The following is a 26,942-nucleotide window of genomic DNA, read 5'->3' on the forward strand; positions in this document are numbered from 1 at the left end:
CCATTTTCCTGTTAGAAACGAGAGAAAAGCTATCCCTCATTATGTATTGGCACTAGACAGAAAAATCCCTTCCTTGGGCTCAGAATCCTGCATTAGACCCTCGGCAAAGCCTTATGTTGGACTGAAAATTTGGACCCTTAAGTGGAATTTTCCTATCATACTTTGATGTGTATAATAGGCTCTATTAATCTATGTCTACCTTAAAATCTGTCTCCATTTCTTCCTCAGAGTCGGAATCATCATCATCATCATCATCTCTTGAGAGAGCAGGAAGCATGGGGAACAGCCTCTCAATTATCTTAAGATAATTCACAAAATCAACACCAGTCAGAGATTCTGTGAGAGAAAAACAAATTAAACAGCTGTTTATCAAGAGGAATAAAACCTTCATTGTCATGTCTTTGAAATTGGATTATCTATATCAAATTTTGCATAGCAATATAAACTGAAAAAGCCAAAAATTAAAGAACTGCTAAGAAGTCTTTTGGATCTGCAGCCCATTCCAGTTTCTGCACTACTTCGATGTACTACAATAAACAAGAATACATCTCAGAAGCTGGCAAAAGGCACTGACCATCTTTGGGTGACGTGTTTGGAATTCTCATCCAAACACCAAGTATGGGTTCTCAGATGTTCTCAGTGTGTTAGGGCTAACAACCAGAGTTGATCTCAGAAATAAATACACCAAGCATTAACATTCTCCACTTTCTGTCATCTCTGTTCTTGTCCACTTCCACTTCATGTCAGTTATCAATACAAGAACAAGGTTCTTGATGGTTCTCAAACAAGGTTCCTGACATTAGACTGAGAAAAACATTTTCTTGTGATCAGAAAAATGTTCTTGTGTCCTGCCCAAGGACACCCACTAGGTTGATGTTAAAATGAGAATATTGTGAAATTTTCACCTTGTAACTATGATTTAGATCTAACCGAAGCAGAAATGTCACTTTTTGGGGGAGGTGGTGGGAAGTACCACCAACAGAACAATTTTCTAATTGTACATGAAAAAATACTCAGAAGAAGAGCCAGTCCACACTCATTACAAATAAACATGAATTCTGCTGAATGCTGTGTCTCGCCTGCTTCACCGTAGCATAAACCAACAAGCAGCTGAAGTGGCCTAAGATCACTCACCTGTCTGATATCTGCCTATTTGACAAATGTAGACAGCCAAGGAATCTGGATCAGCAAGATATTTTCTGTCAAACAATTTCAAATGCTACTAATTGCAAATGATATAAAAACAACTGTTTCAAGGCTTTCTGTTTGAATCTTCATCCATATTCGATGAATTTATAGTGATTGAAGTTAAGATGCTTTCTGTCAACATTGCTCAAAATTATGCTGAACAGCTGTTTGAGATGGAGTTATATAAGTTTTTTCTATTCTTTGTGTGTGTGTGTGTGTGACAAGGATTATTAACATAGCTTTTAATAAAATTTCAGTCATATCGCTACGATGTCTCCAGTATGGCAGTTTATAGTGATGTTGAGCTCTGGGGCATCATGCCACAGACATGTAGCATGATGTCCCACCCAGTCACATTATCCTGACACCAGGCCAACCAGTCCTAACACTAACATCTTAATGATGAGCACCAAGTGAGGCAGCCATTAGTACCATTTTTTGTAAGTCTTTGGTATGACTTGGCCGGGTATCGAACCCACAACCTCTCACATCTGAGGTGGACGCTCTAACCACTAGGCCTCCGGAGCAGTTCTCTATTTTTTGTAATGACCTATATTTGAAGGCAGATCATCATCTCTTGCACAAAATTTCAATCCCTTTATACCAGGAAAATTTCCATCAAACTTGGCCAAATTCTGTTAAGCACTCTTTGAAAAGAAGTCATTTGAAGGATTTGTAATTTTTAGCATGCGGTTGCCATATCTGATGGCAGATCAGCATCATTTGTATAAATTGAAATGTCCTTCATGCAAAGATGCTTTTTATCAAATTTGGTCAAATTTACTTGAGTGATTTAAGAGAAAGCAAATTTTTAGCAAATTGTGTTTCTCCGAGAATACTTACCCGATCACATTAACGTTAGGGATATAAGCCTGCTACCTCTCGAATCCAGCCCTACTAAAAGACGAAAATTCATCTTTTCGGTCTATCTCATATAGACCAAAGGGCAATAACTCTTGCCCCTTACCTCCCCTTGCCACCGCCAGGTGTCACCAGTTTTTTAAGCTGAGCTTCATATATTATACAAGGATGCTCGCATAGCGGGACGGTTGGGAGGATTTTTAAGTAATGTGATCAGGTAAGTATTCTTGGAGAAACACAATTTACTAAAAATTTGCTTTCTCCTTCCAATATGTTCCCTGATCACATTAACGTTAGGAAAATAAGTAATAGGAGGAGGGAATGCTGAGCATCCTACCTCCACCCCAGGTACCTTCTAGGGAATGATGGCTGGATTCCCCATTTGAACGATAACCCGTTCTCCTAATTTCACCAGCAACACAGCCTAGGGTCATGTGATATGTGATCCCTATATACGGTTAAGAAGATAGTTATTGAAATCTTCTTACCTACGAAATTTCACTGGCGAATCCAGCGAAGCTGATAGACTGTGCTGATTGTTTTAAATGGGTCTGGTGGTCATCTGGGCTGCCGACACTGGCCCTACCAGATTCAAGGTTTGCCTCTGCGAAGCCAAATCTCTGAGATAAAAACTGGAGAAGGTTGACTGCATGCCAGCCAACAGCTTCTATTATATCTCGGATCGAAACATTGCGTTCGAATGCCAGGCTCGCCGAGATTGCTCTAATCTCATGAGCCGTAATCTTCATGAGGCGACTCTGATCTTGTGAAACCTCAGAGTACACTGAGCGTATAACCCACTTCAGCCATGAAGCAAGGGCTTGAGGGGTGACATCCCGTTTACCAGCTTTGACCGGAAGAAAGAGGCGCTTATGTGTGTCCCGACACGCCTCTATGCATTTTAAATAGTGCTTGAGTGCACGAACAGGATCTTGCATGGCTGCTGCTCTTGACTTATCTACGGAAGAGATCGAGCGAATGACGATTTTTTGATTGCCAATGGATGGTAACCTATTTTTGGCTACAAAGTCTGGTTGCGTCAGGAGGTCCACCGAACCATCTGATCTGAACTGAAGAAAGTTCGGGTCACTGGAAAGGGCATGTAACTCGCTCTCCCTGCATGCTGAAGCTAAGGCTATCAAGAAACATGTTTTGTATGATAGCAGCTTTAACGAAGTGTGGCCTAAAGGTTCAAATTTGTCTGAATTGAGCCATGTTAAAACCCAGGACAGATTCCATTTTGGAAACAGGGTGAGCGATTTTGGTCAATTGAAATCAAAATTGGCTAAAAGATCTGATAGATCTTTGTTATGCCCAATATCACATCTACCATGATGGTGGAATGTGTCTGATATTATGGAGTGGTAGCCTTTGATAGTAATTGGGGCCAACTGTTTCTCCTCGAAAAGCCAGAGAAAAAAATCAGCCAGTTGAGGGGCTGAGACACTCAAAGGGACGATGTTATTGATATGACACCAGTCCCTGAAAACACGCCACTTTCCCTCGTAAGCCTTCAGAGTGGAGGGCCTTCTTGCTCTTGAGATTCTCTCCACAATCGAAGGTTTAAACTGTTTGTCTCGCAAGGCTGCCCGGACAAGAGCCAAGCGTGAAGAAGAAGACGGTCCGGGCAGGGGTGGAACACCCGTGACCACGGTTGTTTGAGATGATTTGGGCTGGTTGGAATCTTCCTGGGTAGATCTATCGCTAGATCGAGTAGATCGGTAACCCAGCACTTGTTCCATCTTAGAGGGGCAATCAGAATCATCCGACAGTTCTGACCCCTTAACCTCTGGATTATTTTTTGTACCAAAACCGTGGGAGGGTAGGCGAATGCCCACAACCCCTCCCAGCTGATTGACAAAGCGTCCACAGCCCAAGCCTTTGGGTCTGGAACCGGAGAGACGAAGGTGGGCAACTTGCAATTCCACCTTGTTGCAAAAAGATCGATCATTGGACGCCCCCAAAGTGTGCAAATCCAAAGAAAGACTGACTGATGGAGTGACCATTCTGTGTGAATGACTTGACTTTTCCTGGATAGAGTGTCGGCCAAGACATTGAGTGTGCCGGGAATGTGTCTGATTTGTATGTTGATGTGGAGGTTGTCACACCAACGTAGAAACTGCCAGATCAGAATGCACAGGTCTGGTGATTTGGTGCCCCCTTGTTTGAGGAGGTAAGTCACCACCACAGAGTTGTCTGACATAATGAGGACAGTTTTTCCTGAGAGTTGATCCTTCCAGAAATTAAAGGCATTGATGACAGCCCTCATTTCTAAAAGGTTGATGTGGAGAGGCCTCTCCCCTGGCTCCCACATGCCGCTGACTGTAGCGAAGTCCGGCAACAGGTGGGCACCCCAAATCGTAGGTACTGGCATCGGTACATACCGTTATCTCCGCTTGGGGCATCTCCAGAGGAATCCCCATGGACAGCCAACCTGGGTTGTGCCACTGACTCAGGAATGATCGTATCTCGGGCGTGATCATTATTGTTTGATTGAGGGGACTTGAAAAGGGGCGCCATTGTGCCAGCAACGTCATTTGTAAGGGACGCAAAAAAAGACGGCCAAGCGGGATCAAGTCCGCCGCTGCATTGAATAATCCGAGGAGTTGCAAGAATTGTCTCGCTGAAATCCACATCCTGTTGGAAACGGACCCAATGAGTTCGACGATCCAGATTACGCAAACGCGAGGAAGCCGTACCAGATTCAGATCGGTGAGAAACTCCATACCCAGATGGACAAAACGCTGAGATGGACGGAGATCGGACTTTTTTCAGTTCACGAGAAAGCCTAGATGATCTAAAAGTGCTAAAAGATCGTTTCTGCCTTTGAGCAGAATAGAACTTACCATATGTTTCTGGAGGATGTCGTCCAAGTACACTGTCGTCCCTGTAGATGAAGTCAAGCGGAACAGGGTGACGACGCAATCCATAACCTTGGTAAAAGCCCAAGGGCTGATGTTGAGGCCAAAGGGTAGGACCTGGAACTGATAAACCGCGTCGCGGTAAGCGAATCTGAGAAATTTCCGTGATGCGGGGTGGATAGGGACGTGAAAATATGCATCAGTCATATCTAGACTGATGGCATACTCGTCCCGCCAGATGGAAAGATGGACTGATCTCGCCGTTTCCATCTTGAATTTTGGTGGTAAAATATATTGGTTGAGGCGACTCAGGTCGATGATCGGCCTCAACTTGCCGTTTGCCTTCTGGATAAGAAACAGCCTGGAATAAAACCCCGGCGATTGCGGGTTTTTCACAATCTCCACCGTTTTTCTATGAGCGACTGTATCTCCTGTTGTAGAAAGGTATCCTTCTCCCGATCGGACGGTACGTCCGTGAAGAGGGGAGGGGAGGACAGTGGAGGGGGTTGGATAAATGAAATCCGAAGTACCTCCGAAATGACCTGGATCACCCAATCATTCTGAGGAAAAAAGGTGGTCCAGTGGTCCTGAAATTGCAGGAGGCGGCCGCCCACAGGTGGTGCAGAGGGTATGTAAATTTTTAGAGTTAGGAGGCTTGAAGACAGAGAAACTTTGTTTCTTACCGCCTCTGTATGGTTGCCTCCTAGCTTGATTAGACTGTTGTCTCCTGGCATTGGATTGGGATCTATACTGCACATTTGATTGTAAGGATCCCTTGCCCCTGGTCCGCCAATCATCCCTCCGCTGTGGCAGGGGCTGATTTTTTCTAAACGTCTGCGTGGGCTGGGCGGCGAATTGGAGGGGCATTTCCTGAGCTGCCTGCTTCCGAACTTCTTCAATTTTTTCTCCAAAGAGTAAAGGCGACCCAAACAGAGTCATCTGTAAAGCCAGAGTATGATGGGGCTTGAGCGACGTGGACCGTAGACATGCGTCACGTTGTATCAGGTCTAAGTTGGCAGAAACAGTCAATGCATTAGCCATGGAATGGTGAGCTGCCCTGTTAATAACTCTAGCAATCCGGGCCATCGCTTCCCAAGCATGGTCATTGTCGGAAAATGGCTAATGAAGCCAAGTCTAACATTGAAGACGTAGCGACTACGTTCCGGACTAGCTTTGACGTGGCATGGAACACATTTTTGTCCACTTTGTAAAACGGTGGAGCGGACATGTGAACTGCTGCCATAGTTTTGTCCAGGACCGGAAGATCTGTACTGAAGGTGTCTGAATGAATTTTGTACCAGCGACCCGAGAACGTCGCTGGTATTTGGCTTTCTGAAAAGAACACCTTAGCATTCCCTGGATCACCTATTTGTCCTGATAGACGATTGTTGATCTTAATTTTTGCCGACTGGGGAAGGAGCCGGAAGGACGGCGTCTCTTCCTCCCCATCAAGATCTACAGACGCCTTAACTTTGTAGTCTTGAGTGGCGGTAGGAGGTGGAGGGCATTCTGAAATTGCCAACACCCTATAAATTTCTTCCACTGCCGCCTTGAAGCCAAACTCAGTCCGTTCCATGGTTGGATCTGTGTACGGCTGATTTGCAGGAGTTTCATCACCCTCACTGTGTGCCGAGTCGTGTTCTGTAATAGCTTGCATTTCTGGATAGAGCATACCAGTTGGCATAGATGACGCGATTCCGTCATCCTTAACACTGTCACTAACTCTCCCTTGTGGATAAGCCGTGAACATATGGACGGCCGGCCCTGCTGGCTGGTTTGTCTGGCTTGTGGTCGGTCTGAATGTTGGCAACGGTCCTGATATCACCGGTACCGGCTGCTCCAATGGCCTGGCTGGACAGACAGATTTCTCACTAAAATCTCCGCCACAGTATTGGGATGTTGCCGGCGGTACAGCTTGACGGACGGATTTATCACTAAAATCCCCGTAAGTCATGTTTGGTCGGATAATTTTACCAATAGGGTCCCCATGCTGGGACAGTTGGACGGCTGGTGACGCAGAGGTTGTATAAAGCAATGGATCCGGTAAAAACCCCATGCGTCCTGACTTACAGGCCCGAAGGCCATGCTCGGACATGCGGGGGGACTTACGCCCACTGGGCAGCCTAAAATTGGGGGAACATTCCCCCAAAGAGTCAGAAAAAGCTGTGGAAGCAAGCGAGGGAAATAAGGGTAATATCTGGCCTGATGTCAATAGCTGCATCATCGTTTCCTGGACCAAACAACGCATCTGTTCAAAGTTGGACTGTTGTACCCTGTCAACATTATTTTCCTCCATTGCCGCTGATGTTACTGTGGCTGACGGTTGCAAACGACGAACTTTAGGTGGAGGGGGGACTCCAATGTCCCCCACAAGGCTCGCAATGGAGGCTGTCTTCGGATGTATAATGAGGACATCAATGCTATCTTTCTTCGACTTATTCCGTCTATCCCTCCCTTTTGCTGTCTTCTGGACTACATCAGCCCACATTTGCTCTGTCTAAGTATTACACACGCTGCATGGTATAGATGATGTACACTTGGTACATACAATACAAGAGTCATGGTTGTCTTCTTTTGCTTTGAACCTTTTGCATTGCATGCATTTGGTTGACATTTCTACTGAAACGACACAAGAAAAGAAAACAAAGCGAAATTAGTCAGTGTCGCGTTAACTCTTAATTAACAACACGAGTTCCGCGATAGTGTGTGTAACATGGTCTTCAGTAAATGAAATCCGTAAGGGTGACAAAGTCACTCAATTTTGAGAAAAATTGTTAAAATAATGTATACAACCTGCAGAAGAATGATTGTCCAACGCAATAAATCCAAATTTAACTTCGGATGGTCCAATTTAACGCTAAGATGGCTTGGATTGTTTGGAGGTATAATGTACATGTTATCAGTACAAGTGAAGCTTAAAAACTAGTGACACCTGGCGGTGGCAAGGGGAGGTAAGGGACAAGAATTATTGCCCCTTGGTCTATATGAGATAGACCGAAAAGACGAATTTTCGTCTTTTAGTAGGGCTGGATTCGAGAGGTAGCAGGCTTATATCCCTAACGTTAATGTGATCGGGGAATGTATTGGAAGGAGAAAATGTCACCAAGTAGGAACATGATTGTTCCACTAATGGATGAAGTTCTCCTAATGCTAGTTTAGTACAACACGAAACCTTTGTTTATAAACGTGCAAGGGAAATCACTGTGAGATACCTCACTTGATTATGGTCTTACCCTTAAAGTTTTTCCATGTCAAACAAAGCAAAAGTGATCAATACTGCCTGAATCCAATGCTGTACTGTCAAGACTGGGGATTGGTTGCTGTCTGTGCAGCTACCACTGGCCCGATGAGGTTCAATCCTCTCCTATCTAAGGCCATGCCTCACAGACAGTAGCTGGAGAAAGTGGTCTGGGCATGTGATACTACTGACTCTACTACATCTTGAATTGAGATTTTCATGAGCCATATGCAAATTTTATAACTTCTTTAACCAGGCAGTTAGCGCTTATCATGTCTTAAGATGCAGAAAAAGCCTGGTCAAGCCTTTGGAAATGACCCCATGTGCTTCATATAATAGCACATATATGATCTTGGTGCTTTGCTTCTCTCGATATATCAATCGAAGAGAGGACAAATAGTTATTTGTTGATCGTATCATGACAGCAACCTGTTCTTTTATTAAATTTTTCTTTTACAAAAAACCAGGTTGTGTTCTTAAGACAACAGATCCATAGGTCTGGAACTGCATGTAGTGTGGACCCACAGAGAGGGCAAGTAGCTCACTGACTGTATGTTGAAGAATGTAGTGTGGACTCATAGAGAGGGCAAGTAGCTCACTGACTGTATGCTGAAGAATGTAGTATGGACTCATAGAGAGGGCAAGTAGCTCACTGACTGTATGCTGAAGAATGTAGTGTGGACCCATAGAGAGGGCAAGTAGCTCACTGACCGTAAGCTGAAGAATGTAGTGTGGACCCCCAGAGAGGGCAAGTAGCTCACTGACTGTATGCTGAAGAATGTAGTGTGGACCATAGAGAGGGCAAGTAGCTCACTGACTGCATGCTGAAGAATGTAGTGTGGACCCACAGAGAGGGCAAGTAGCTCACTGACTGTATGCTGAAGAATGTAGTGTGGACCCACAGAGAGGGCAAGTAGCTCACTGACTGTATGCTGAAGAATGTAGTGTGGACCCACAGAGAGGGCAAGTAGCTCACTGACTGTATGCTGAAGAATGTAGTGTGGACCCATAGAGAGGGCAAGTAGCTCACTGACTGTATGCTGAAGAATGTAGTGTGGACCCATAGAGAGGGCAAGTAGCTCACTGACTGTATGCTGAAGAATGTAGTGTGGACCCATAGAGAGGACAAGTAGCTCACTGACTGTATGCTGAAGAATCTAGTGTGGACCCATAGAGAGGGCAGCTAGCTCACTGACTGTATGCTGAAGAATGTAGTGTGGACCCATAGAGAGGACAAGTAGCTCCAATAAATGGAAAATATTTTCTTTGGAACAAATGCATTCTGCTTAAAAAAGGTAAGAAATGTAGCACAATTAGGTATCACAAACACCAGTAATTCCAGTTATGTGGCACCTTCCAGTGTCACAACATTTACTAGCCTTATTCTCGCTGGTATGTACCATAAAGCAAAACTTCCACAATCCATAACCTTTAACAGCCCTTTTCTACTGGCACATGTCATAACACGATGCTTTCAAGTATCTATGACCTTTAAAAGTCCTTTTCATGCTGCTACGTGTCACAATATGACATTAACTTGGTACTCTGAAGGTAGTGTTGCCAGTTTATGGGTTTAGTTGTGACACTGACTGTCATGGTAACATAAACTGCTGACACTGCATCACTGCTGAGTAAGCTACATGTATATTGTTTTAGAAAAAATTGGTTCTCTGTATTTGGGTATATGTCAATATCACCTCTTTGTGGAGATAATAGTCATTGATGCTCCTTGTCTGTCCATCTGTGCTTTTGTTAGCCCATGTGTCCAAATGTTCTTCACTTTTCTCATTCAAACTTTCAGTTTAAAAAGTTTACCAGCCTTTGTGACATTTACATGGTCTAGAGCATTACTACAGTAAATGTAACAATTTCTAGGGATAATGTCTACCTCTATTTATTATATTTACCCAACTGTAATGTTACCAGTAAATTTCAGATTTTTTGGGCCCATTTAAATATTGCTTGTGGATTATACCAGTGCTTATGACATGTGCACATTCTACAGGACTTTTTTTTACCACATACCTAGATGTTTATCTCCAAGCGTAAGAAATGCCCCCATCAGCCAAGGTGTAACTTCCAGTCCCCCTGCTCCATCAGAATCTTTCTTCCTCTTCTCCTGAGTAGGACTGCTGTTGGCCTGAGGGCTTGAGGAGGTTTGATCAATGAGGGTGTGTATCAGGTCCACAAATGGGAAGGGATATTTTCCATAGGCCATGGCTGGCAGGAGAAATTGGGAGATCTGCTCTGAATAAGCTGGACACAGCAAAGCTATGCTCACATTGGCCAGGATAAAGTTGCTGCAAAAGATGGCCAATCAACTTAAATTTGATTTACTGATCAAAATAGAATTGAATATATCTTTAAAAATCTTGACTTTCAATTCAACCCTCATATTTTCAAAAAATTAAATTGCATCTTAAGTTTTTTTTTAAACAAGTCTTTCTGAAAGAATTAAGATTTCCACTCTTCAAGGTCAGCAAGTATGGCCAGCATAAAAATCATTGAAGACATTCATTTTGGGAAAAAGAAACCAAACTGTGCAATAAAAAATATTTCTTCAATAATACTTATTATGGTAGTTAATGTATCTGAAAAATAAATAAAGTTTCCAAAATGATGCATTTCATTGCTTGATAATATGTGTTGATATAGAGTACTTAGTAAAACTCTGTGTGCACTTTTCTTAAGCAACTGGTAAATGCAGATAGCTTTAAAATGCAAAAATCTGCTCATGCAATCAACATGTGTATATGATTTTATACAGCTTTTATTATACATGTAAGTGCTGGTACTAACACAAAGTGGGCTTCAAATTGCTCACCTGACATTTGCCTGATATATATGAGCACGAGCAAAATTCTGATGATTAGTTAGGAGAAAAAAGCTGTTTTCAGGTTTTTCTATTTTCAATAATTTCAGTTTATTAGAAGGCAGACCAGCATCAGTAAGCCTGAGATCCAAGATTACACACATCTACTTACCTTGGACTATCAGTAAGCCTGGGATCCAAGATTACACACATCTACATACCTTGGTTCCAGATGGACTATCAGTAAGCCTGGGATCCAAGATTACACACATCTACGTACCTTGGTCCCAGATGGACTATCAGTAAGCCTGGGATCCAAGATTACACACATGTACTTACCTTGGTCCCAGATGGACTATCAGGAATGTTTTTCAATCTGTACTATAATCAATAAGTAACAATTTTTATTTGTATTGCTTCCATGCTATTGAAAGTTTACCTGAGACTATTTCTAGCAACAGTAAACTTTTTCAACTTACGTTATCTAGATTTAACACTGTTGTAGTATTAATTAATTCAAATATTTGTTTTAAAGGATAGTAATAGTATACAAAATAATGGACATGGAAAATGATTCTGGTAGCATCCTGATGATCAAAATTAAATTTAATTTGCTGGGCCCTTAATCTGACTACAATACCAGAATTCTCAAGTGGCTTGTGCAAAGACGGTTCTACTACCTATAAGGATTAAACAAGGAAGATTAGTTCTAGCACAAGCAAGTTTTCTAAACCTCCACTATATCTTCTGTGTATAGGTATCACATCTTTGGCAATAATGAAAGCACTATGCATTGATGGTAACATTTTGTGTTAAGGTTATGTACTTAAAATTTTATAATTTAAATACTGGTGGGAGGTGGGGGATGGGACAGGGCACATTACATCACTGCATGAGCTGCAGGACAGACCACACAGACAAACACACACACACAAAAGCAAGTTCTTATTTGTCCATGCATATACATGCACTTTTCAAGTGCCATTAACTCTGAAATCTTTATTTCTAACAATTCTGACAATATATTTCAGATTGAAATGAAGTATTATGACAATGTCCTTGTTTAAAATAAAGCGACAAAAAAAAAATCAATTACCATCATCTGTTATAGATTAAAGACACTTTCAACCACAGTTCAAAATGTATATGCTATTAACCTTAATAGCACACCATATGTTACATTTTTTGGAGAATCCACTATTTATTAGCTATTTAGTGGACTATACATACGTATGTGTGTGTGTGTGTGTATATACACACACACACACACACACACACACAGATAAAACCCATTATAACGCAATTCGTTACAAGACGATTCCGATTATAACATGATGGCAGCATGGCTCCCATTTTTGAATTTAAGGTGACCTCCTTTTTAACATCCCAAATACATGCACTCAGAAAAGCAGATTATTCATATCTCGAGCAGATTTTTAATCCCAGCATTGTTTAATGTTGACTTAACTTCCGAAAGTTTCCAAAACAAATGATATATGACTAAGAGGTTAATTAAAACTGATGACACTGAAATTTCAATGCACATTTTTTATGGGGATATGTTTTGAAAAATTTCGTAACACAACCACACTTATATTGCATTGTTATTCTTTGGACCCCCAGCATTGTGCCATTACGAGTTTTACCTGTATATGCCCTTATGCAATAGCCAGTTTTAAATTGTTTGTGATTGACACTGATCTGTTACAATTTTTAAAGCAAGATTTTTTGAGTCATTAATAGTCACAAACCTTTGCTGTTTAATGGGTATTACATCAGATAATTTATGGTTAAAATGCTATGAACATTACAGCTATTAATATGATTAAAAATTAAGAAGATTTTAATTGTTATCCATAAACTTTGTCAGTTTTTAAAAGTATTTTTATGGAAAAAATTTAATTTCCAATTATAATATACCTTTTTAAACAATTTGCCAGAATGCTTTCCATCAAATTTGGTTGTATTCTTTTTGCAGTTCTGGGAAGTCATCGTAAGTTTTTATAATTTAATTGGTTAAATGTAGTTTGTGTAATACACAGTGCATCCTTTTCTGGCCCCACTGCTGGGTCCCTCTTTGTCTACTATGGTTTCTCTGCCCAGACATGATGTCACTGCAGCTAATATATGCTAATAAGCTTAGTAAATAAATTTTGATACGTTGTCATGTTGAGCCAATCAGATGACCGAGTTGGAGCATGTGATCAAACATTGTCAGTTAGGGTGTCATTCATATAACCGACACACCTGCAGAGAAACATTCCTTTCAGTGCAGATGCTGCATTTAATTTTTAACATTATTTGCAGAAAGAACCGCCACCTCCACTCCTTTCATCATGTTGTTTGGGATATTTCTTGCATGGGTACTGTTCCAACTCTGTTCTGGGGGGCCTCTGTCAAATCGGCTAATGTTATTATCATGGCAATCCTCAGGATCAGACTCATGTATGCATGTATTGAAGTCATGCAGAGTACAAGTCACACAGCTCATGTATGCATGTACTGAAGTCATGTAAAGTACAAGTCACACAGCTCATGTAGGCGGTTTAAGTCACTTTTTGCAGTTACAGGTGTTGGTGGAGAATATGATTACACATACCTTTAGATGGCATTTATTCACTTTATTTCACGCCTAGTCCATCCAAGTTCTTTTGAAGATTATTGTTGTTGTTGTTGTTGTTCTAGGGTTTAACGCCATTTTTTAGCACGAGATAGGCTATACATGGCGACCAGTATAACTGGTGGAGGAAGAACCCTGGAAAACCCAGGGAAGAATGACCGACCCACGAGAAGCTACTGGCAGGCTTTCCCATGTACCCACGCTAGCCGAGCCTTGGACTCGAACCCACGCAGACAGAATGAAGATTATTTTATAAATTCCTTGAAAAATGCTTAACGGCAAATTCAATGATAACGTACTTCAACATCTTTAGGCATATCAAACAAGCAGGGTGATCTCATTTAAACTGGTTTTGTCGTGCTATGACATAAGAGGGAATGTGTCAGCTGTAGGGAAAAAGTTGTACTACAAACATAAACAGACATGCAAGAATGTCGTCATTAATAAACAAAGCCTAGGAAAACACTGGCAGGAAAAAATGGGCACACAAGTCCAATAAACTGGAGGCAATTATGAAATATATTATCTTCTGTATGGTATATCACATCTTTTATTTCAATTAGTACATAATACCTATTTTTCCCCATACAAAAATGTGCTTTCAAACACGTAATGTCTGTCAATTCTGATATATTTTAGTTAAAATTTACATTATGCTAAACTATCATTTTGAAGAACTGTCATGTATATGCTAAGAATAAAACTTATTGAATGTTATTCCTCTATCAAAGTCAAACATCCATACAGGAGATGACAGAAGAGGCACATGACTTCTTGTTCATTTGATCATACTCATGATTCCCCCAGCACTAGAAATAGTTCAAACCAATATCAACTTTTCTGACCCAGTGCCATTGTAAAAGTCCCTAGCAATAGACAATTTCATTGTAAAAGTCCCTAGCAATAGACAATTTCATTGTAAAAGTCCATAGCAATAGACAATTTCATTGTAAATGTCCATAGCGATAGACAATTTTTGTATGGAATTTTCGCTATGACAAGTAATGTGTAGATCACTAAAAAATTACGACTTTGTCATAACTATATTATGATTACATTTTAAAATAAAATTATTTTTTAAACTTATATCAGAAATTATAGGTTACTGCATTTGTATGAGAAAAAATGAGCAGGTATTTTTAATGGAAATACTGCACGACCATGGGAGTGAAGTATATCTATCCGTCAAATTGAGTTCATATTTTCCCATACAAATGCACTAACCTTTTTATTATATGCTAATTTTTTTTATTCTACCAAATGCTTAATTATATTAACAAAATACACTACAAGAAACAAAGTAACTAAATGTATGCCGTATTCCAAACTAAATACAGAAGCGCAGATTCATCATTACACAACAACAACATTATTACTGCGCACATAACTCCTCCCAGATAAATCCGAGCTTAGTCGTGCGCTCAACATAACTTTCGAAAGAAAAATGGCATGTCTAGTTAAAATTGAAATTTGGAGTCATATTGCGAATGAATGCGCATTGCAACAACTTTTCAATCTGATCTAGAATGAACAGATTTTGGTACTTTTTTTCAATTCTATGAAATTTCGTGATTATGGACTGGATTTATATGTGACAATTCCACATGAAATACATCGGATTGAAGAAGCGAGGGAGAAGCATGCTGACATCTGCAACTGTGTTTCTGTTTCTGCCACTGAATGTTTGAAATCATAATGTGGGAAAAATATGAAGTCTTTCAATTGCAATTATCAAAAAGATGCTATGGAATTTAATGCTTATTTCATTTTGAGTGCAGTAAGGAGGATGTAACTGCACTTAAATTTGAAATTACAGTAAAATTTCGAAATCTGTAATCAAGATTGAGAACCTATGACAATTCAGGATGTAAAACTGTAAGTATATTATTTTGCTAAAGAAGATGATATATATGACTTGTCACTTGTATGTTATTTGTAAGGACCCTTTCTTGCATCTGTTGTATAGCTAGCCTAAATCCAAAACATTGTATCAACAAAGTTAATGCAGAATGTGCCAAAGCAGCTGGTATGTGGCAGTCCACGAAACATCTGCTTTAGTTCATTCAGAAACAAATTTAAACAACCACAATGTAAAGCGCCTACTATGTGAGTGTACATGATTTGTTTACAAATCAAAAGTGCTGGTGTCTGCGTCCATTGTTTGTTTACAACAGAAAGTAGTTCCTTTATGCACGTGAATGCAATATGTGTATTTGCATGCGAGTTCATTATCGGGTAATACTGCACAATTCTGACAATGTAAAGATAACAGAACAAAATAAGCACATAATAAATGCACTTACATGACCCGTGTGACTTATAAACATATTTCTGTGTTTAGCAATGGTGGCCATATTCAATGGCAAAATGACTTTTGTATAAACCTAAAAAGTCTATCGTAAAATGTCCAAGAAAAGCAAATCAGTACATCCTGAATGCCTTCACAAGAAGGCCTTGCTAACGTCTGCTTACATAACTCCTCAAACAAAGACTTTGAACTGCTCACCTGAATTTCCTGTCATTGGTGGATGCAGCAAAACTGATAGGAGACATAATCAGATCATAGATACTAGCAGCTACTGGAGTAGGGGGCGTGTTGCTTCTCTCAAGACTGGACGGCACTTTGGCATTTAGCAGCTGGCGCATGCAGATGAAGTAACCTGGAAACATAATTATTCATTCAAATTTCTTACAATAAATTATACATAATGGTGTTAATGAATTTGCTCAGTATGGTTCATTTAAATCATTTTAAAAGCCTCAAGTATTTTTTAAAAAAAGTTTAAAATATACATTTTTGTATACAGAAAAAAAGGCTACAGACAACTCTCATTTTTTCCATTCAGGACATTCATCACATTTCTCTATCTACATTCTTGTTTAAGCTGCATTTACTTATAAGTTAAATAAATTATTATAGGCAATATTTTAAAAAGGTGCTAATTAATTTCATGGCGGTCCACATGACTAATTTTCCCACTAACTTCTCATGACAGCTAAACTGAGTAAAATACAGGAACGTTTTAAAAAATGTTTCATCCTTACTATAAAGTGTGTCGAACTTGACTGGCCAAAGTAATCAATTCAAATGTCCCCTTTATCGAACTGGACTGGCCAAAGTAATCAATTCAAATGTCCCCTTTATCGAACTGGACTGGCCAAAGTAATCAATTCCCTTTAGAAGCTGCATATTCTCTTTACATATGCAGATCATATTTCACTATTCTGTAACTATGGCAACTGCATTTGTCTCTTTATGAGAAGGTCAAATATAAAACAACTAATCATATAACAGGGTTAGTAGCATATTTCTTTCAAAATTTTCATAGTTTTTCAAGGTGTAGTGTTACATTAATTTGAAAGGAAACATAAATGAAACTATATGTAAACACAAGTTAATACTTACTATAAATATACAAGGAAAATTTCTTGTGAATTTATGTTCTTTTAAAATCACAAATCAAGAAAGTCAAGATTATGATCACTGATTTAATTTCCTCTTAAACATCCTGTATCTGGGCATTAAGATAATGTACAGTCACAGCACAATGCTCATTTTACTTTGACTACACTACACTATTTACAAAGTCCAAAATATTTTAGAGTGAATTTTTCAGTTCCTGCAGCTCATAATCAAAATTTTTTCAGCAGCTCAGAGTTTAGCAATTTTGTCCTTGACACTTTTCCTCAAACTATTCGATGTCATGATAAAGGAAATTTTCCTATGGGTCCATGCTTTCAATGTATAGTCATCAGCAGCAGCTGTCAATGTCTTTTCAGTACCTGCCTTTCTTCTTCACCCACCCCCATAGAAAAGGGGAACAAAGATTTTTTAAAATATATTATCACTTATTTAAAGACAGCATATGGATATTTTAAAATATTTCATATTAGATATATTAATATTTCTCTCAGCGTGGCTGTTTTCTATATTTTTAGATTTATTGTGTTCATTGCAATTTTTGTCTGTCCTATTTCCACTCAATCAAACTTAAAAAAATTGGATCTAACTAATTTCATAATTAAGACTCTTTACAGTTTCTAATTTAAACTTGAATCTCTGTGTTCACAGGCATACATATTTTGTCAAAACGAGAGCTTAGTGTGGTGTTTTTTTTAGCTGCATGTGACCACAGAACACTCTCCCACTGCAAGCAAATCAATATCCTTCTGGCATAATTGGCATTTTGCAAAGCTCTCTGAAAAAGATCTCATAATCCAAACTTTATATTTTTCTGTGTCTAGTCACTTAAGTTGGAATTGTCAGCCAGCCATTTAGAAGCGAACAAATCATTCAAATTTAAAATATGGCATCATCTGGCCTTCATACAATCAGAAGTTCAAAATGTATGACTGTGCAGTAGCCAGTTGTAGAGATTTCCGTTCTGTCACAAATTTAGCAAGAGATCTTTTGTGAATTTTTTTTGTTGTTGTAAATCTGTACAATGAAAACTATTAAGTGCTTTTGGTTTCAAGAAAATCAAGGCTTTTCAAGGTACCCAGACAATATTTTTGAATTTTCAAGGTGTTTTCAAAGCCTTGTGAGACAAATTCATTTTCAGGCTTTTCAAGGTCCACTATGGACCCTGAATTAAACAGGCATGTCTACATCAATACCAATCTGTCACTGCAATTATTTTCAGTTATAGGAATATTCATACAAATAATCATTAGTGTCATATAATAAAGTTCTTGGACTATAATACAAAATGCATAAGTGGCTTTGCAAAATGCAGTTTCACCTGGCTTGTTTCAAAGCTACTCATCTCGTATCATGCCTTTTGGGTTTTTTTGGGTTTTTTTGGGGGGGGCATTTAAGTTTATACTATATGTACCATTCTCCACCAGGTGCCACCATGTTGATTTCAGAATGGAAACATCCTGGTAAGAGCCAGTCATGGTGAACAGTTCCAGTATCCTCATGGGAATGGCTATTGGCTGGGAGCTCTGAGCAATACTTGACAAATACCTGTATGTATAAATATATACAACTTGTTAGAAACTCTTAATATTTAAGGTAACTAACTTTATCAAGCTCACCTTGGGAGTTTTGTTTCTACTAAAACAGCTTTTAACACTGATGACTCCAATCAAGCTCGAGTGAGGTGAGACAAGTTTAGTTCCTTATTATTAAAAGTACTATCCATTAATGTCTAATGGAATTGAAAAATAATATTATATTCTAAAGTGCAAATATAGTATATTAAAGGCAAGATCTGTCTTAGATATCTACAAAAAGTAAATAGATTTGCTTCTGTTACTCTAATATTTAACCCACAACTTACAGTTATTTCCATAGTTCCAACATGCTATAGTAGATGATTGCCAATTACAAGAATTATGGTTCTTGTGAACATTCTTATTTTCATCCAGTAGGAGAAATCTCTTATTTCCTTCCTTCAGTCATATAAATATAACAGTAATTGTAAGGGTTAAACTTTATATGACACTTTAAAAATTTGAAGACATTATATTTATACCATCTAAATAACATTTAGAAGCTTTTAATCTAAATTATTACTGTTTTTTTGTGAAGATGTGAGCAAGAAATCTGTTCTGTCAAGGAGGAAAATGAACTGTTTGTCCTCCTATCATTCACAAAAGAAGGTAATTAATTCTTGCAATTACTTTGTATTCAGCTGGTACTAGGCAAATGGTCTATTTGAAACATAACACGAAATGCCCCAACAAATGATAACTTATGCATGTGCTACAGCATATATGTATTTACCTTAAACACAGGTAGAGCAGGTGCTTTCTCTGTTGTAGACCCTTGTATGGCAATTTGTTCAGCTCTTGTATGTATTGTGTTTTCTGTTTGATTAACTGCTGACACAGCCAGACCTTAAATCAATACAAATTGATAATTATAATTTGTGATTACTGTCAAACTTGATTTTGGCAGGCATCATTGTAATCTAAGAGGACAGGCCCCTTACAGCAGGTTATTGTTTAATAGAGCTAATTACAACACCAAATTTGTTAATTCAACCAATAGCTTTAATTGCATACTAATTTATTCCTTAAGAAAATCAGTAACATTTTTTTGTATGGTATGATTTGACTGTCTGGAAAAGTCACTTGCACCAAAAATTATTCAAATATGTGTAACACTATTTTCAGAAAATGCAACATGACTTGTCTGGTTTGATTTTTGGTACCTTATGTAACAGCAACACAAGTAGTTTATTTAATGTGGAGGCAAATGGAGCAAAGTGCCTTGCCCAAGGACACAGCACAGTAGCTGACCCTGGCTGGTCCGATGGTATGATTCAAACCACATCTTTTTAAGTCACAAGTCCAGCAAGCTGACCACTACTAACCATTGCTCCACCAACATGACTTGTGCTGATTTAATACTAAACATAAAAAAGTGATAGCATTGGTACACTATACGAATCTGCACATAGGCCAAGTCCAACTGCAAAAAACATTAACCCAAAATCTGCCATCATATAATGTGCCAGCAGATCGGGGTCTATGTTATTTGTTCTACTGACTGCTTCGAAAAAACTATATAGACCCAGATCTGCTGGCACATTTTGTGATGACGGATCTGTGTGTATGCAGTTTGATCTAACTTGTACATGAGTACATATGGCATATAAACTTGGAACTGGACTTCATTTATCTTCTTTCTGTCACAGCAAGTGTAACCTATCACCGAATAAAATCAACAGGGCTCTTCCTTACACCAAATGCAAGTCATCCAGAAGTCTGGAATCTTAAGTTATTGTGTGGAAACCATTTTTCTTCTTTTAGTCTCACTGATCCTGACCTATGACTATTTAACCCTGAAATCCACAAGGTACTTCCTTACCCTATGCACTGACACTGACCTCTGTACTTTTGGGCCTGAAACTTAGAGGTTTCTTTTGAACCCCAAGGCAAACTATCCACAACGTTTTGTAAATGTAAATGGCAGACAACTAAACAAAACTGGTTATGGATGGACATTGTAACATAATATGTCCATCTTATGGCAGGCATTTAAAAGCTACTTCTGGGAAGCAACATTCCTAAAATCCTGCAACAAGTTTTGATTTCAACAGCAGCAGTCCTAAGAATATGCACAAACTTCAGTGAGCTGATTCCTGGGTATTTCACGTGCACTGACTTGTATGTTATGCATGCCATTATACAAATGATAGCTAGTCATAAAAGGATGAACACAGGTGATAAAAGACAGACAAACAAGTTAGCCATCAGTTTTGAGTGCTGATCGGGGGCTTATAAACTAGGCCAGTAACATATTTTCATCTGCCTGGAATAATGCTGCACACCATCTGCTTTCATAGCCAAATGGAAATATCAGCACTTCAAAATGTCAAACAAAATAATTGTTACTACAATCTTTTGACCCTGTGGAACTTGTAGAGTATAACGACAAAAAATTTTAATATATGGCATATTCTCTCAAAACTTAAATGTACGGCATATTTTCTTAAAACTCTGCTCATATTACAACAAAAGAAAAGAGAATGATGATGTTTTTGGGAGATGTGTCAAACCTTTCTAACAATTCAAGTAGATAACCCAGAATATATAAATAAATATATACTATGCTTATACTAACAATTGTCAGTATCACTGGTTTTGCCAGTGATATTAATTTTATTTCAGAAGAACTGTATAAAAGTGGGATGAACTCATAAACGAAATATCTGACTTTAGTCATTGCTATATTTACTGAATAAAATTTCTCTGCATGGTCAGTGTTAATAATGGATTTTGAGACAGAACTTTATGACAGAACAATTTAGCTTTATTAAAACATATTCTCTAGGTTTAGCACAGTAAGAAAAGTGTTGATTGCAACCCACAAAAGTACCCCCAGTGTTTAATCTAAAAACTATATTACTCCTATTCAATCAAAGTAAATATTCACTCAGAATCATTCTTAAGTACAAAACAACAGATCTACTTTGGTCCCATCCCTTGGTACCCAAGAAGACTAGAACAGTTTTCCAAAGTTGTAGAGTGGCTACCTGCCAAGAAGCATGTTGAAAGAGACGATAAAGTGTATTACCACCCCATGACAGTGTGCATTAACACACAAGACAGGGTTAAAAAAAAACACACGTCCTCTTCTCACAACCAGGTTAAAATTGACTGGGCCACAGAAAACTTTACTACGTAATCATCAATGGGCCAAGTTGATGCCAATTCACACCTTGAGAATAGATGATTGTATTATCTACCCTTAACAAGCATCAAAATTCAACATCATTCAACACCTGGAGAGCATTAATTAAAAGAAACCTCTGCCTATTTTGCCCATTTTTGTCAGTCAATAAGTTTGCAAAGGAAATGACTTCATTCTCTTTTATAGTTACTCAGTGTAGGCTTGATATTAAATGGATAACTATTAGGAATGTATAATGATGAAGTATCACACACTGCCATTGATTTTTTAATGGTGTTTGCATTTACACTGAAACTTTTCTATAATTTGAAGTATCACACATTGCCATTGATTTCTTAATGGTGTTTTCATTTACACTGACACTTTTCTATAATTTGAAGTATCACACATTGCCACTGATTTCTTAATGGTGTTTACATTTACACTGACACTTTTCTACCATTTCAAGAATTTGAAGTATCTCACACTGCCATTGATTTCTTAATGGTGTTTACATTTACACTGACACTTTTCTATAATCTGAAGTATCACACACTGCCATTGATTTCTTAATGGTGTTTACATTTACACTGACACTTTTCTATAATTTGAAGTATCACACATTGCCATTGATTTCTTAATGGTGTTTACATTTACACTGACACTTTTCTATAATTTGAAGTATCACACATTGCCATTTATTTCTTAATGGTGTTTACATTTACACTGACACTTTTCTACCATTTGAAGAATTTGAAGTATCATACACTGCCATTGATTTCTTAATGGTGTTTACATTTACACTGACACTTTTCTATAATCTGAAGTATCACACATTGCCATTGATTTCTTAATGGTGTTTACATTTACACTGACACTTTTCTACCATTTGAAGAATTTGAAGTATCATACACTGCCATTGATTTCTTAATGATGTTTACATTTACACTGACACTTTTCTATAATTTGAAGTATCACACATTGCCATTGATTTCTTAATGGTGTTTACATTTACACTGACACTTTTCTACCATTTGAAGAATTTGAAGTATCACACACTGCCACTGATTTCTTAATGGTGTTTACATTTACACTGACACTTTTCTATAATTTGAAGTATCACACATTGCCATTGATTTCTTAATGGTGTTTACATTTACACTGACACTTTTCTATAATTTATCATCATTTTGAATGTTTTCATTTCAAGGAGCTATCACCAAGAGTCAAACCTATGAGAAGTTAAGAGACAGAGAATGTCAAAATTTATGTGATTTTGTTGACTTTTCAGGCAATGTTACAGTTGCCCCAGGTAACCAATATTTTCAAGACTGAAGCTTTATTGACAGAATGTGATAGCAAAGGGAAGATGGTAGCAGATATATTGTAACACTGTAACTTCTTTTTACAAAAAAAATGTTGCCAGTATTTTAAGTCACAGCTGATTCCCACCAACTTTCAAACAATGTGTGCTGTTGTAACGTTATAAAACATAGAATGTTGAGACATATAGAATCTATGTTGGGGTTTGGATGGAGACAAGGAAATCCCAGTCAAGGGGTTACATTATTTGTCTCCCCATGAAGCTTGCTGAGTGGGGAGACATATAATGTAACCCCGCAACTGGGATGTCCTTGTCTCAGTCAAAACCCCAATGTAGATTATTTTTCTCACCCAATATTTTCCTTTAATGTAAAAAGAACTCTTCACTCGTGTAATATAGTTCACGTGCAAATGTTTACATGTGGCTCATTAATGAAAATATGTTAATCAGGGCTGTGGTGTGACCGTTGCATCCTAATTACACAGCTTATATGTGTGAGCAAATAAAAATAACATAAAACATCGCATAGTAATGAGATATTATCACATTTAATATATGGACGTTATATGAAATTGACAATAAATAATTAATATTTATTACAAGAAACTGTTTCATTTTCATCAGCTCCAATTTTGAAAAGTTATATTGTAAATAATATAATGATACTGGGTACTCAGCTCTACTGTAGTTATACTTAGTACTAGCTTTAATAAAAAGAGACATGTTGCATTAGATTATTCATGGGTAAATAGTGATCTGTGTCACTATCGTATATAGCTCTCATTTTCTTTGGAGGAGGTGAAACTGTTTGTGACATACTTGTGTTGTCCTTAATACTGATTGTAAAATTACCTCCGTGTATAAATGACCCTCCAAATACGGACCCTAGTGGATAACCATATGCTAAATTTTCAAGTTCACGGATTCTTTGAAAATTTATTTTTTATTTTTCTGTCTTGGAAATATGGCAAGTGCTACAGTGCAATTTGCTTATGGATTAATGTGTTGATGGATAAATGATTCCTTCTGGCTGGTAAGAGCAATATTTGTCATTAAATATTGTAGGTATATTTTTGGTTCATCTGGGGCACAATGGAATTGCTTAACAAAATTAGAATATAGCATGTTTGACATAACAAATTTCTGGCGGTTACCAAGTTTCCCATAGTTGTTAAGAGAGCTGGGAGGCCATGAAGTGTATAGGTCTATAGTCTGTGTATGGATCAGTGTTTTCTGTCATAGTTCATTTCATACAGCAATGAGACATTTATTGTATCTGTAGCACAGACAAATTTCAGGTCCACATCATTAAATGTAGCTAACAGTATAAAATCTGTTTCACATAAGTGTTTAAAAATAGGTAGCTTTAGCTACATTTTATGACACTGACCTGAAAATGTACTGAGCTAGGCCTGCATATAGAATAAAATTGACCATGCTGCTCAGAACAAACTAGCATAATACCAAAGAGCTCAACATCATATGCGTGTGTGTCTTTGTCTTTATCGAAATGTTTTTGTATGGTGCGTTCTCAAATAAAGATTGACCTTAAGTTACTATGTTTTTGTTATATATTTGTTGTTGTTTGATTTTAGAACAATTACATCAGGCACAGCAGATGACAATAAAGATTTCTTTTTTTAAAAGTAGTTCGGAACGCGTAGACACCTTGACTGAGAAGATAGGTCTGAGATGACTAGACTTAAATAAGAAAAGTAAGGTTAGCAAAACAGCTAGATTTCTGTCGCATGGGTGAGAAAACAACTGACTGGTTTAAATCTAGTTGAAACAATAACAAAGAAATGTTCCAATTCTTTTGGCCAATCAGCAACCTTCCTTTTTACAGCACTCTAGCAATGAGGTCTTATCAAATGAATCATTTAGATGTTAGAAACAGAGACATCTGAAACTCTCCTTTCAAATGAAAGTTACTGACATTTTTCATGTGAAAAGTAGTAACATACTTGCATAAAGATGGCATCTTATTTTGGCTTGACATTATTTTAACAAAGCTACACAGTCTTGAAAATATTAGTGATCTTGGACAAGAGTAACAATGTCTGACCAGACCAAAATCACAAGCTGACATTCTCTGTCGCTTAAAATCTCCCATATCTAACTCATAAAGATGTGTGATAACTTGCTGATAAGGAAAATTAAGATTACTGAAAGGTTACACTGAAATGCCACTAAGAATTGCTATCTCAATTTCTCAAGTTACAAACATTCTATCTTATTATATATTTATCCAAGGAGCCATGTATTAGAATATAATATCTGTATGGTTCTGAACCATTTCAGTGTCATGCATATATGTCATTCTTTAGTAAAAGCAAAAGGAGTGCAGTGGAGAAGTATACTGTTGTGAGTTTAATTAGGACAGGGAGAAGAAACTCTTGCATCTCAACTCATCCTTGGAATGAGCACCTGATAAATATTTTTCCTCTGTCCTGCAATTATACAAAATAATAGATGACAATATATATTACCAGCCAATATCAACCAATATGATTTCAAACCTGACACTATGGATTTCTAATGACCTAAAAAATGTCTTACCATCCTGGTTCCATCTTCACTATCGTTGTAGAAGTGACACAGTTTCACTGACAGACTGTATAACTTTGCAACATCCACCTGGCTCTCTCTTTGCATTGCTTGTACACAGGCATCAAAATTATTTCGCAGCAAGTCATTCTAAAAACATAGCAATTCGTATACAAATATTACAATCCAAACCATCAAGAACAAACCAAGGTATTAAAAATTTGATTTGTTGTAAAAGCCTACTTGCTGTAAACAAAGGGAATTAGACGACTTGTCTACCTAAGTGTTGTAATAAGGATTTAGGCCAGTTGTCTGCCTACTTACTTCGTGTAGTAAATTGATATTAACATCTGTACGACACAATTCATTTAATTTGGTTACTTTTTTTTAGTAATATATAGATTTGAAGAAAAAACAATAAAACAAAATTCTAGTTCATAACGAATTCAATAGTATATCATTCTGCTAATTCAGCAGTGATTGCTATTGTTCAAAGGTGAATAAAGTACTTCAAACTGCAACAGAATAAAAAACAAGCAAACAAAACCCCACAAAATAAATAATATGAAATTTATGTATACAGAAATCCATTGTCCAAGTGCCTTGGACAACTACCCCTCATCTGGCTGATGCCTGCCTAATAACTGAATGCAAGAACATTTATGTATACAGAAATCTATTGTCCAAGTTCCAAGGACAACTACCACTCATCTGGCTGATGCCTGCCTAATAACTGAATGCAAGAACATTTATGTATACAGAAATCCATTGTCCAAGTGCCTTGGACAACTACCACTCATCTGGCTGATGCCTGCCTAATAACTGAATGCAAGAACATTTATGTATACAGAAATCCATTGTCCAAGTGCCTTGGACAACTACCCCTCATCTGGCTGATGCCTGCCTAATAACTGAATGCAAGAACATTTATGTATATAGAAATCCATTGTCCAAGTGCCTTGGACAACTACCCCTCATCTGGCTGATGCCTGCCTAATAACTGAATGCAAGAACATTTATGTATACAGAAATCCATTGTCCAAGTGCCTTGGACAACTACCACTCATCTGGCTGATGCCTGCCTAATAAATGAATGCAAGAGCAGTTGGCAGAAAAATCTGGGTCAGCAGAAGCTTTTCCTCTGAATTTCTTCCAATGCTACTGACTGCATAGGTTATCAAAACAATGGCTTCAAGGTTTCTCTAGTTTTTGTATCTTCATGACACATCAACATCACCTGTCAAATACTGAACAGACACGCAATGCCTTGTGACGAATTTGGTCAAATTCTGTTCTGTGTCTTTTTCAATGTTAAACTGTATAATATTTTTTTCCACTATCAGTAATAACAGTCATTTGACGGTGT

At 38.0% G+C, this 26,942-nt stretch overlaps 1 protein-coding gene across 2 annotated transcripts in view; it reads right to left on the reverse strand.

Moving 5' to 3' along the window:
• The window catches only part of LOC149808228 (ubiquitin-protein ligase E3C-like), an 81,019-nt gene that overhangs the window by 43,252 nt on the left and 10,825 nt on the right, over positions 1-26,942 (reverse strand). For both annotated transcript variants that reach the window (XR_016424286.1, XM_089975177.1), the window contains exons 4-9: positions 25,589-25,726; positions 19,312-19,424; positions 18,416-18,549; positions 16,087-16,240; positions 10,174-10,448; positions 200-336 (exon numbers count right to left, since the gene is read on the reverse strand). Coding sequence is in view for 1 of the 2 variants with exons in the window: in XM_089975177.1 (XP_089831303.1) it covers positions 200-336; positions 10,174-10,448; positions 16,087-16,240; positions 18,416-18,549; positions 19,312-19,424; positions 25,589-25,726 (951 nt within the window). In the remaining variant the exon portion in view is untranslated. The remainder of the gene's footprint in view (positions 1-199; positions 337-10,173; positions 10,449-16,086; positions 16,241-18,415; positions 18,550-19,311; positions 19,425-25,588; positions 25,727-26,942) is intronic.

Source organism: Sinohyriopsis cumingii, chromosome 1, assembly GCF_028554795.1.
Source record: "Sinohyriopsis cumingii isolate HCF-2022 chromosome 1, ASM2855479v2, whole genome shotgun sequence".
In the NCBI taxonomy this organism is placed as follows: domain Eukaryota; kingdom Metazoa; phylum Mollusca; class Bivalvia; order Unionida; family Unionidae; genus Sinohyriopsis; species Sinohyriopsis cumingii.